This window comes from Vulpes lagopus, chromosome 9, assembly GCF_018345385.1.
Source record: "Vulpes lagopus strain Blue_001 chromosome 9, ASM1834538v1, whole genome shotgun sequence".
NCBI lineage: Eukaryota > Metazoa > Chordata > Mammalia > Carnivora > Canidae > Vulpes > Vulpes lagopus.
The window spans coordinates 63,916,603-63,930,343 of NC_054832.1; the positions used below are offsets into that span (position 1 = coordinate 63,916,603).

Below are 13,741 nucleotides of genomic sequence, written 5' to 3' on the forward strand. Positions count from 1 at the left end.
ATAGGGGGTCTACAATTCAAGAAAACCCAATTCAAAAATGAGCAAGAGAACATTCTTCCAACGAAGATATACAAGTAACCAATAAGCACATAAAAAGATGGTCAATATCACTAATCATTAGGAAAATGCTGTGAGATACTGCCTCACACCCGTAAAGATGACTACTACCAAAAAAAAAAAAAAGCAAATGTTGGCAAGGTTGTAAAGAAAATTGGTATGCTTGTGTACTGTTGGCGGGAATATAAAGTGGTACAACCCCTATAGAAAACAGTATGGTGGTTTATCCAAAAAATTACTTTATGACCCAGCAATTTCATTGATGGGTATATACGCAAAAGAACTGAAAGCAAGGTTTCAAAGAGTTAAGTGTATACTCATGTTAATAGCATTATTCATCATAGGCAAATGTGGAAACAACCTAAGGTCCATTGTTGGATGAATGGATAAGCAAAATGTGTGTGCGTGTGTGTGTATACACATGCATACACAGAATAGAATATTCAATCTTGAACAAGAAAGAAAGTCTAATGCATGCTACAACATGGATAAGCCTTGAGGACATTATACAAAATGAAGTAAGCAGGACAAAATAGGACAAACACATGATTCTACTTATATGAAGTACAAAGGGAAGTCAATTTTATCAAAATAGAACGGTGGTTGCCAGGGCCTGGGGGAAGTCGAGATTGGGGAGTTACGGTTTAATGGGTACAGAGTTCAGTTTGGGAAAATGAAAAGGTTATAGAGATGGATGGAGGCAACAATGCAAATAGACCACTGAACTGTACACTTGAAAATGGTTAAAACAGTAAATGTTATGTGTATTTTACCACAATTTAAAAGAAAAAAAACCTTTGGCTATTACTGTAGGAGTAAACTCCTGTTTCCTTTTTGATTCACTGAATGACTACTGTGACTGGCCAGTCGTACAGCTGCTAGCCAAGCAGACAGTGCCTCTCTTTTAGAGCTGTCTGTCATCAGTAAACATTTATATAGCCTCAGACTTCTGTGACTGCCCCCTTTACTACTCTCTTTAGCTTACCTGAATCTTTGCTGTCCCTTGAGAACACTGCTTTCTTCCCTGTGGCGTTCTCAAGTGAAGCTGCTTTTTCTCAAAACACCCCTCATACCTTAGTATCACAAGACAGAGACAGTGCCTAACTTGCTGCCCCTTTGCTGCTACCAAACCATTCTCACCCCTGCTTTCCTCTACATAAAAATCTACATAAAAACCTAGGGACGCCTGGGTGGCTCAGTGGTTGAACATCTGCCTTTGGCTCAGGGTATGATCCCGGAGTTGGGGGACTGAGTCCCACACTGGGCTCCCTGCATGGAGCCTTGCTCCTCCCTCAGCCTATGTTTCTGCCTCTCTCTCTGTGTCTGTCATGAATAAATAAAATCTTTTTTAAAAAAATGATTAAAACTTTTTAAAAAAATCTTTCCTCTAATGCCCAGTGCCACTTGGGCTTTATTACCCTTTGCCTTCCATGGTAAAGTCAACAACCAGTTGTTAGCACATGGCTCACAATCTTCCCCTCTTCCCTAATACTTTCCATTCAGTGATTTCCATGTGAATTACCTATTTAATTCCAGACCTCCCTGTCTTGATCTTATCCCTTTTACCTCCACTATGCATAGAAAGGTCATAGGAAACTGAAATCACCAAAAAGTTATTTCAAAGCCATGAGTTCAAATGTCTCCTTTCCCTACACTACCTCTTATACTTCTAGTTTCTTGGACTCTGAAACCTCCAATTGGCTTCCTTCAATTCACTTCCCTATTTTAACCTATTTAAAATTCTTTCCCAAGCCAGACCCTCAACTCCCTTGTCCCTTGCCTGTCACACTCCCCTATCAAAACCTCAACTCTGCATGAACCCAACTATTTACTTTATGTCTGCACTCTGGGCTGTTAGGCAGAGAATCACCTAATTGGCATATCTTGGTTTCACTTTAAATGAATCACAGAAACCTCAGATGGTAGGCACTTGCACTGCCAGAAGACCCTGCTGGGTTTGTCTAGCGCAAGTGTTCTTCTGTCCCCTACAATGCAACTATTATATTCCATTCTTCTCAAGTGTTTTAGCTGGTGACCTTGTGTAGAGTCTATGACCAAATCTATAGACCTGATTCTATGTCCATTTGTCTTCTGTCTTATAAAATGAACTTTTTTTTTTAAGATTTTATGTATTTATTCATGAGACATACACAGGGAGAGGCAGAGACACAGGCAGAGGGAGAAGCAGGCTCCCTGCAAGGAGCCAGATGTGGGACTCCATCCCAGATCCCGGATCCCGGATCCTGGGACCACGCCCTGAGCCGAAGACAGATGCTCAACCACTGACCCACTCAGGCATCCCATGAAGTGACTTTTCTACTAGAGACCAATATCTTTCACATGTACTCTGGATTTCATCCTCTCATTTTTTTAGTATCTGTAGTATCATTAGTTTACTCTCTATTGCACATCATAAGACCTATTGTCTTTAAAAAAAATCTTTTCTTGGACCACACATCCTTCTCTACCCATTGTTTTTCCTCATCTTTATAGTCAAACATCTCAAAGTTGTCTGTGTGCTATTTCCATATCCTCACTTCTTATCCCACCCAAATACCAACCCTTTGAAGTAGCACTGATGATGGCCACCTATATCCTTTAGATTGCCAAATCTAATCATTTATAACTACACTTGATTTTCTTTCCACATTTTAGCTCCTACTTCTCAGTCTTTTTTAGTTTCTCTTCCTCCTCAACTCCATTTCTAAATGTGGAAATTCTTCAAGGGCACTCCTGAAGCGTTTTGAAAAAAAAACTTTTTTTGAAGATTTATTTATTTTCATGAGAGAGAAAAATATGGAACACTTCATGAATTTGACTATCATCCTTGCACAGGGACCATGCTAATCTTCTCTGTATCGTTCTAACTTTAGTATATGTGCTGCTAAAGCGAGCACCTGAAGTTCTTTGTATAAAGTCTTTCTCTAGGGGATTTCAGAGAATTTCATCCATTCCACAGTGATGAGTACCATCTCTCTGCTGATGATTCCCAAATTAAATTTCTTTTTTTTAAAGATTTATTTATTTATTTATTCATTCATTCATTCATTCATTCATTCATGAGAGAGAGGGGGAGAGAGGCAGAGACACAGGAGGAGGGAGAAGCAGGCTCCATGCAGGGAGCCCGATGCAGGACTCGATCCCAGGACTCAATTCCAGGACTCCAGGATCATGCCCCGGGCCAAAGGCAGGCACCAAACCACTGAGCCACCCAGGGACCCCCCCCCCCCCCGAAATTAAATTTCTAAATTAGAACTCTCATCTAAACTCCAGATTCTTCTCTCTATTGGTATCTCTGTAGGATCCCTCAAACTTAAATCTATAATTTGGTTTATCACCCAACCTTTTTTTTTCCTAGTCTTGGTAAATAGTTCCATGATCCACTTAATTGCTCAAGGCAGAAACTTGGAAGTTTTCCTTAATTCTTCCCTCTGCCCTCTGTCCCAACACAACCTATTGGTTTTTGCATCCAAGAAAAATGTATTTGAATAGGAATCAATTTCCTGCTATTTTTTTCCCTTTTTTTCAATTTCCTATGTTTAAAGTAACACTTAAGGATCTCTTAACATTGATGTTTTGCTTAAGACTTACAAATCAGGAACACATGGGTGGCTCAGTTGGTTAAGTATCTGCTTTCAGCTCAGGTCATGATATCAGGGTTCTGGGATTGAGTCCTGCACTGGGCTACCTGCTTGGTGGGGAGTCTACTCCCTCTCCCTCTGCCTGCCCACTCCCCACTGCCACTAGTGCTTGCTCTCTCTCTCACTCTCTGTCTCTCCCTCAAATAAATAAAAATCAAATATACCTAACAAATTCATTCTGAAAACAAAAGCTAAAGGAAAAAAAAATCTTCACAGAGTTTTATTTTCCTCAGCAAATGTTTTCTTAAATGCTTCAAGAAAGTCTTGACAAAACAGTTACCAAAATTGCCATATTCTACTACAAGAGTCCTTAATATTATAATAACATAGTTCTTAATGTGTGCTAGTTGTTTTTTTTTTTTTTTATCAAGAATGCTTTTAATTATAGAATAAGAAGAATGTAAAAGATAACACCTGGCTGACTCAATCAGTAGAGCATGTGACTCTTGATCTTGGGATTGCTAGTTTGAGATCCATGCTGGGTGTAGAGATTACTTTAAAAAAAAAAAAAAAAACCCAAAACTTAAAAAAAAAAAAAAAAAGGAAAAGGAGAATGTAAAAGATAAAGCAAATTAAAAACGAAAATATTTTGGGATGCCTGGGTGGCTTAGCTGTTGAGTGTCTGCTTTTGGCCTGGGTGAGTAATCCCAGGGTCCTGGGATCGAGTCCCTCATCAGGTTCCCTGTGGGGAGTCTGCTTCTCCCTCTGTCTATGTATCTGCCTCTATCTGTGTCTCTTATGAACAAATAAATATTAAAAAAATCAAAAAATAAAAAATATATTTTTATATCATTCCTCTTATTTAGCATTGCTTGGGAACCAATGTTTTTCTCCTTTGGTACATAAATTAATTCAGCATGATAATTAACTTTTTCTAGGGGTCATGAACCTATAAGACATACTTCATAAAATGTACCATTCATTTGTCTATAAAAAAGGTTTTATAAAGCACATACATATAAAAATGTTTATATAACATAGAGATTCATGAGCCCCTAGACTTATCTCTAAGTATCCATGAATCCCAGGATAAGAATGCTTGGGTTTAGATAACTATAGAATAAAGTCCTAATGTAATGAATCCCTGCAAAAAGTCATTACTATATAAATTGAATTTAAGGCAAATATAAGCACTGAACATATATACACAGAAAAGTCAGTGTTAATACATCCTTTAAGTCCCAAGGGTGGAACCAGTTTGTTTTCACTTTTTTTTTCCTTAAGATTTAATTTATTTATTCATGAGAGACACAGGCAGAGGGAGAAGCAGGCTCCATGCAGGGAGCCCAACATGGGATTTGATCCCAGGATTCCAGATCACTCCCTGGGCCAAAGGGAGGCGCTCCACCGCTAAGCCATCCAGATGTCCCCAAAGTTTGTTTTCAAGGATGGTAATATCTTATCAAAATTAATGTCTCATCCAATTCAACAAAGACCTTTGGGAGAATGACTCTCTTTACTCTTAAGAGTCCTTTTACATTTTTTTTTTTTTTTTTAGCAAAACCACAATAAGCTCAAATTCACTATAAATAATTAAATGCAATAGTCACAGGATTAGTATAGCTAGCAATTCAGAAAGGAGGTGACACCAGATGATCACCTTTTCTTTGGCTATGTTCCTAACTCCATTGAGGGGGACTGCTTGACAATTAAATGTTGCATGTTATTTGACAAGGAAGATAAATTGAAAATCACTTCATGTATTAAGTACATGTTTTTTCAGAATTCTGTAAACACTGCAAAAGTTTAAGTATCTGAGCAATCATGCACAACAAGGAACTTACAGATGATACTACCTATATACAATTAGTAAGTGTTCAAATTCAACAAGCCTTACCTGATAAAAATTTATTATTGTTTAAAATCATATTTAAAATATATATAACATATTAAAAGACTAATAATATTTAAATTATTTAAAGTGATCATTAACAAATTAAGAAATTACCATATTTCAGTGTGAGAGATATTTCAAATAATAAGGCTGCAATTAGTGCATCTTCTTTAAGCACTTTAGTCCTTAAGCTCAGTCGAGCATGGGCTTCAGCTAGGGAAACTCTGAAAAAGAAAATTGATGCTAATCAAAATATGTGGATTTTATAAAGATAATATATATTTTGGAACGCGTGGGTGGCTCAGTGGCTAAGCATCTGCCTTCAGCTCAGGGCATGATTCTGGAGTCTGGATTCCAGCCCCACATTGGGCTCCCTGCATGGAGCCTGCTTCTCCCTCTGCCTGTGTCTCTCTCTCTCAAGAATAAATAAAAAAAAAAAATTTTTTTAAAGATAATATATATTTTGGCAGGAACATATGAAGGCATATGTATACATAACCATACCTTAGAGAACAGCATATTTGCACTTAAAAAAAAATTTAGGGGCGGGGATCCCTGAGTGGTGCAGCAGTTTAGGGCCTGCCTTTGGCCCAGGGTGCGATCCTGGGGACCTGGGATCGAGTCCCACGTTGGGCTCCCGGTGCATGGGGCCTGCTTCTCCCTCTGCCTGTGTCTCTGCCTCTCTTTCTCTCTCTCTCTCTCTCTCTGTGCCTCTATGAATAAATAAATAAAATCTTAAAAAAAAATTTAGTTTCTTTTCAAAGCATTTTTTTCCTACCAAGTTTAACAGACTGTTCCAGAGCAAGCAAATACCCTGACTTGTTATCAAACACTTGGTTTCCACCCTGGTTTATCTTTATTATTCTACACCTTCTTCCCCAAGTTCTGTTCAGATAAATACACAACTGGGAAAATTAACAAAACTAAATATCTCTAATAGATATCTTTGGTGCTTTCTTCCAGTTCTTCATCTATTTAAAGTCCTCAGAATCTTGAAATTTTAGTTTTGGAAGCAACCTTAAAGTTCAGACTCCATCAGATAACTGAATCTTCTCTACAACATTTCAGGTTACTTACTGTCCAGTCTCTTTTGAACTTTTCCTAGGGTTCAGTAGGAATCCATTCCTTTACCTTTTATTTTTTTAAAGATTTTATTTTATTTTTTAAATTATTTATTCATGAGACACACAGAGAGAGAGAGAGAGAGAGAGAGAGAGAGGCAGAGACAAAGCAGGCTCCATGGAGCCTGATGCGGAACTCGATCCCGGGACTCCAGGATCACGCCCTGGGACAAAGGCAGGCGCTAAACCGCTGAGCTACCCAGGGATCCCCACCTTTTATTTTTAAACTAAGCTTTGATTACCTTAAAAAAAAATCTCTCAAGCTCTCTCTTTTTAAAAAGATTTTATTTATTCATGAGAGACACAAAGAGAGAGGCAGAGGGAGAAGCAAGCTCCCCGCAGGACGCCTGATAGAGTACTAGATCCCAGGACCTTGGCATCAGAACCTGAGCCAAAGGCAGCTGCTCAACCAATGAGGGACCCAGGTGCCCCTCCCTCAAGCTTTCATTAGGCATATTGAATGATGCTGAACTTGGAAATCAGAAAACCTGGGTTAAGGCTTTAGAATTTACTATCTCTGTGACTTCATATAAATCATTTACTTTCTGAGGGTTTTTCGTTTTTTAAAGATTTTATTTTTTTATTTTTTTTATTTTTTTTTTAGATTTTATTTATCTATTCATGAGAGATACAGAGAGAGAGGCAGAGACATAGCAGAGGGAGAAGCAGGCTTCCTGCAGGAAGCCTGATAGGGAATTTGTTTCCAGGACACCAGGATCACGACCTGAACCAAAGGCAGACGCTCAACCACTGAGTTACCGGTGCCCCTTTCTGAGTTTTTTTTTTTTTTTTTAATTTATTTATTCATAGACACACAGAGAGAGAGGCAGAGACACAGGCAGAGGGAGAAGCAGGCTCCAGGCAGGGACCCGATCCCGGGACTCCAGGATCACACCCCAGGCTGCAGGCGGCGCCAAACCGCTGCGCCACCGGGGCTGCCCTCTGAGTTTTTTTTTTTAAAGCTCAGGTATAACATGGGGACAATAATAATTCAGTTATGATTTCAAATAAAGCATTTAAAAATTTGGGGACTCACAATGATTATATAAATTTAAGCTGAAATTGGTTTCACTTAAATTTCTTTTTTAAAAAATATTTTATTTATTCATGACAGAGAGAGAGAGAGAGAGAGAGAGAGGGAGAGAGAGAGAGAGACGCAGACACAGGCAGAGGGAGAAGCAGGCTCCACGCAGGGACTCGATCCCGGGACTCCAGGATCACGCCCTCAGCTGAAGGCAGACGCTCAATCGCTGAGCCACCCAGGCATCCTGGTTTCACTTAACTTTCTACCCACTGGTCCCTAGTTCTGTTTTCTGAGATTATAAAACAAGCCTAATACTTCTTAAATATGACAGCTCTTCAAATACTCAACGACAACTTTCCTAGTTGCCCTAGATTTTCTTTTCTCCAAAATAAAATATTCCTAGCTCTTTTAATATGTCATAAGACATAACTTTCAGGCTCTTCATCATTCTGGCTACTTTCATCATGACCAGATTTAGTTAATATTCTTTTTCAGTACAGTACTACAGGTGTGATTTAACCAGCAATGTAGAAGTGAGGCAGAACTAGCATTTTTTAAAACTCTTGATACTATATTCTATTAACACAACCTGAATTCACAGTAATATTAATAGCCATATTACACTGTTTACCCATATTAAACATAAAAAGAATGAAATCTCAAATTTTTTTTCATATTAAGCCATCAAACTTTTCTTATCCATTCATTCTTGGTTAGATCAAGATTTGAGTCTATGGAGAACTCTCCAGAGTTATTTTCAAATATGACTATCATGTTCCTGATGTCCTCATCCTTTAAAAATGTTGACCACAACAGAATATAGACAAAGCCTTTCAGGGAAAGAAAAGAAAGTGCTGTTCAGCTCTACTCTAGAAAAGCAAGGATGCTATTATTAGGTACCTGACTAAAGAAGCAGAAGAAAAATTTTAAGGTTTTTTTTTTTAAGATTTTATTTATTTATTCATGAGAGACACAATGAGAGAGAGAGGCAGAGACACAGGCAGAGGGAGAAGCAGGCTCCATGCAGCGAGCCCGACGTGGGACTTGATCCAGGGTCCCCAGGATCACACCCCGGGCTTCAGGCAGCACTAAGCCACTGCACCACCAGGGCTGCCTGAAAAATTTTAAGTTTATGATCCTTTTGAATTTTATTTACTTTGCTATTTCATAAACTCCATCTCCATCTCTAGTGTTTATTTCTACAATTGGAAGAAGTAGAGTTACCACATTAAACTTAACTCTGCTTTATTTTTGGTTCAATATAGTCAGATGTACACTGAGGCTATATGGCTTTAAATAAATATCTTTTTGCTACAGAGAAAAAAAATATGAGAAAATAGGATTTCCAAGGCTTTTAGTATTGAGTATTTGAGTGTTAATTTGAGTATTTTATTATTAAAAATTTTTTTAAAAATTTTTATTTATTTATGATAGTCACACAGAGAGAGAGAGAGAATGGCAGAGACACAGGCAGAGGGAGAAGCAGGCTCCATGCACCGGGAGCCCGACATGGGATTGGATCCCGGGTCTCCAGGATCGCACCCTGGGCCAAAGGCAGGCGCCAAACCGCTGCGCCACCCAGGGATCCCCCCCAAAAATTTTTTTAAGTAGGCTCCATACCCAATGTGGGGCTTAAATTCATGATGCTAAGATCAAGAGTTACATGGCTCACCAACTGAGCCAGCCAGGCACTCCTGATTTGAGTATTTTAAATATTACTTCAGAAAATGGAAAACATTACAAAATTCCATTTACCATTTTTAAAACATCACACTTGATTTCTACTTTCTCTTCAGCACTTTTTATCATCTCTGTGAAGATAAATATATAACTAGAAAAGTTAACTAAAACATATTTATCTCCTGTAGATATATATCTGACATTTCCTGCCAAGCCTCCACTTACTTTTTATTGTGGTTGTAAGAAGATATTTATTTAATGGATTATTTTTTTAAAAGATTTTATTTATTTATTCATGAGAGACACACACACAGAGAGCGAGAGAGAGAGAGGCAGAGGCACAGGCAGAGGGAGAAGCAGGCTCCATGCGGGGAGCCCGATGTGGGACTTGATCCCGAGTCTCCAGGAGATCATGCCTTCGACTGAGGCAGGTGCTAAACCACTGAGCCACCCAGGGATCCCCTATTTAATGGATTATTTTACTGCTGGTCCTACTTCATGATTTGCTTGAGATTACACATTAATTTATATCAAATGAAGTAATGGTTTATCAATAGACTATTTATTTATTTATTTTTAAATTTTTATTTATGATAGTCACAGAGAGAGAGAGAGAGAGGCAGAGACACAGGCAGAGGGAGAAGCAGGCTCCATGCACCGGGAGCCCGATGTGGGATTGGATCCCGGGTCTCCAGGATCGCGCCCTGGGCCAAAGGCAGGCGCCAAACTGCTGCGCCACCCAGGGATCCCTGTTTATTTATTTAAAAAAATTTTATTTATTTACTCATGAGAGACACAGAGAGAAAGGCAGAGGGAGAAGGAGGCCCATGCAGGGAGCCTGATACGGAACTCGATCCCGGAACTGCAGGATCACGACCCAAGCCGAAGGAAGATGCTCAACCGCTGAGCCACCCAGGAGTCCCAGGAGACTGTTTAAATTATGGTACAGCCACATCAGAACACAGTAATGCAGCTATTAAAACAAAGTAAGGTAATTCCTTATGTTCTTATAATATTGTAACATAATATGTAAATCATGCATGATTCCATTTGGGCAAAAGGAGAATATCTACCCATATGAATATATAGATATATTTATAGCTTTCTCAACTTACAATGGGTTTACAACCCAATAAACCCACTGTAAGCTAAAAATATCATAAGTCAAAAATGCATTTAATACACCTAATCTACCAAACATAGCTTATCCTGCTGAACCTTAAACATGCTGAAAACACTTACATTAGCCTACACTTGGGCAAAATCATCTAAACAAAGCCAATTTTATAATGAAATGTTGACAGTCTCACATAATTTATTGAATACTGCCCTGAAAGTGAACTGTAGAATGGCTGCATGGATATAGAATGGTTGTCTGTGTACCAATTACTTACCTTTTAATCTCATGGCTGACTGGGAACTGTGGCCCACTATCCCTGCCCAATATGAGAGAGTATCCTACTATATATTGCTAGCCAGGAAAAAGATCAAAATTCAAAATTCAAAGTATGATTTCTACCAAATGTGTATCCTTTTCACACCATTATGAAGTTGAAAAATTGTACGTCAAACCATCCCAAGTTGGGGACCATCTATCTATCTATATATATCCATATATATATATTCATATATATGTTTAACATATTCATCTAAAAATATATAAAATATTGAAATAAAGTATGTATTAAATATACATGATATATTTAAATTACATATGTTTCTACATGCTAGTATTTGAATGGATAATTTTTGGAAGAACACACAAAACTGTTAACAGTGATTATCTCTCTAGAGAGTGGGACAGCAATGGGTAGAGTTACCTGGACACCTTATTCATTATTTTAGACTTTTCTTTTACTGTGTCCATACTTTATAATAAAAATTAGTTTAAAATTTATTATTATTATTTTTAATAGATCTTATTTATTTATTCACGAGAGACACAGAGAGAGAGGAAGAGACACAGACAGAGGGAGAAGCAGTCTCCACACAGGGAGCCTGATGTGGGACTCCATCCCCAGTCTCCAGGATCACACCCTGGACTGAAGGTGGTGCTAAACCGCTGAGCCACCCAGGCTGCCCCAGTTTTTTTTTTTTTTTTTTTTCCCAGTTTTTAAAATAATTTTTTAAGGAACAATAATAGATGAGTCTATTAAAGTATTTAAAAGTACAGGGAACGATGTACTTGAAAAGATATTTTTCTAGGTTCAACTAAAAAATACCTGGAATATAAAAAAGCCACATTTTAAAAAACAATTATTTGCTTTTGAAATCATTGCACTTTACTCAGACACATCTCATACAGAGGTTCCAGTAAAAAAATAATTTCATGAAAACAAGTACTGGAGGTTCAAACGATGTAACAGTATAACAAAAGGAATTGTTAAAAAATCACCTTAAAATCTTTTGGAACAAAGTAAATTATAAACCAGCCAACTAGCAATAAAACAAAAAAAGAAACAAGTGAAACATAATAAATTTAATTAAACACATCATTTAAAAGTCAATACTGGCTTTAAAATTTTAGACTGAATACCTACAAATATTTTAATGCAGATGCTGACAGTTTTGATCCACTTATAGAATCTGTTCTGATTCTTCGACTTGCTAGATAATAGCCATGAATCATTCTTTCTGCCTCCAAACTGAATTCTACATTCAAATTCTTTGCAAAAGCCAGTAGCTAAATTAAAAATATGAGAAATTTAAGAAATTCACACTTAAAAAAAGATATTCAAACTTTATTATAAAATCTATAAGACAAAACCCCAAAGTGTGCATATTTTATTTACATCAAAGTTGATTAAATATCTGGGGCCATCCCAAAGTCATTAAGCACTTGAACTCATAGTCTTATACTTGTAAATATTGTTAGAAGTTTAGCCAGAATAATCTCTTTCTTCCTCTTAGTACAGAAATGTTCTGTGCAATGTATTTGAATGACTATCAAGTCTCTGTTTCCAGTCGAATAAAGGCTCACTCAGATTTTTTTCAATGGGAAAAAGGCTTCCTTCAGCAGCTCATTTCCCTTTGAATAGCTTTAATTCTTTGACAATTTATTTCTTTTTTCTTTTTATAAAGATTTTTTTTTATTCATGAGAGAGAGAGAGAGAGGCAGACACACAGGCAGAGGGAGAAGCAGGCTCCATGCAGGGAGCCCGATGTGAGACCTGGGACTCAATCCCGGGACTCGAGACGATCCCGGGACTCTAGGATCATGCCCTGGGCCGAAGGCAGGTGCTAAACCTCTGAGCCACCAGGGATCCCCCCTTCCTTCCTTTTAAAGAACACAGTTGAATACTAGCAATGTGGGAGGTATGGTGTTAATTACTATGAAGGTGGGCCTTGGAGATTGAGTTAAGACTTCCAAGAGAGAAGAAGCTTTCAACAAAATGATTAGCACTGTCTTCTCTGAGTTTTGTGCTTTTTTTCTTTCAAAGGATTCCCAGTCCCTTAAATCCTTAATCCATGGAATCATTTCTAGTTTTCATTATCCTGATTGTTTTCTGGTTTTTCAACTCAGAATCAAAAGGAAAATTTTATGATAAGGTTGCTATTATATTTAAATATAACCTTTTAAAGGATTTGGGTACTCCTGCATTAGAGTATATCCTGTCTTCTTTATTCTCTTTACACTCCATGGTTCACCCTCTAGACCTTCATAACTGGATAATAGTATTATTAATAATATCAGTAGCCTTCTCCAAGTTTTACCCAATGGAATCACAGTAATGTGCCACCTATCTCCCCCTTTAGGAAATGATTTGTTCCCAGCTACCAGGAGTGCTGTTAGGATTGGCCTCCAGGCTCCTTCAGGGAATGCCTTAGGACAGCCCATAATCAAATCACTGACTGAAGTGGAAGTGGGGCAAGTGTTATAAAAATAAGTCCATCTACTTATGTCCAAAGCAAAACAATTCTGGTGGGTATCTTTAACTCTAGAGCTCTTTGTGGGGCTATCTTTGGACCCGCATCACAGCTTGAGTCCTTTCACTGCTAATCCTGCTTCCTTCTCCCTGTCGTTGTTTTAAGATTTTATTTATTTATTCTCACAGACACAGAGAAGGCAGAGACTTAGGCAGAGGGAGAAGCAAGCTCCCTGCAAGGAGTGTGATGTGGAACTTGGTCCCAGAACCCTGGGATCACAACCTGAGCCAAAGGCAACTGCTCAACCACTGAGCCACCCAGGAGCCACATCCCTTCCACAGGTATTAACAGAAGTGCTAGAAGAGCACTGCTGAATAAATAATGGCACACTAAACTCATCTTGGTCAGCCTCTTGGAGAGCCCAGGCTGTGACACACTCTATCTAATTTGTTTTGAGTAATAGACAGATTTATCTTCTGGAGAAATCATTTTCACTGTTTCACAAGCCTAATAAAGT

The 13,741-nt window shown here is 38.1% G+C and overlaps 1 protein-coding gene and 1 non-coding gene across 2 annotated transcripts in view; both read right to left on the bottom strand.

The window, feature by feature from the left end:
- MCMDC2 (minichromosome maintenance domain containing 2) overlaps positions 1-13,741 on the bottom strand; it is a 34,480-nt gene that overhangs the window by 1,324 nt on the left and 19,415 nt on the right. The window contains exons 12-13 of the mRNA XM_041769684.1: positions 11,898-12,040; positions 5,647-5,756 (exon numbers count right to left, since the gene is read on the bottom strand). Of these exons, the coding sequence (XP_041625618.1) occupies positions 5,647-5,756; positions 11,898-12,040 (253 nt within the window). The remainder of the gene's footprint in view (positions 1-5,646; positions 5,757-11,897; positions 12,041-13,741) is intronic.
- On the bottom strand, positions 2,848-2,954 carry LOC121499233. The gene has a single exon (XR_005990060.1). It is a non-coding gene; the product is annotated as a U6 spliceosomal RNA (small nuclear RNA).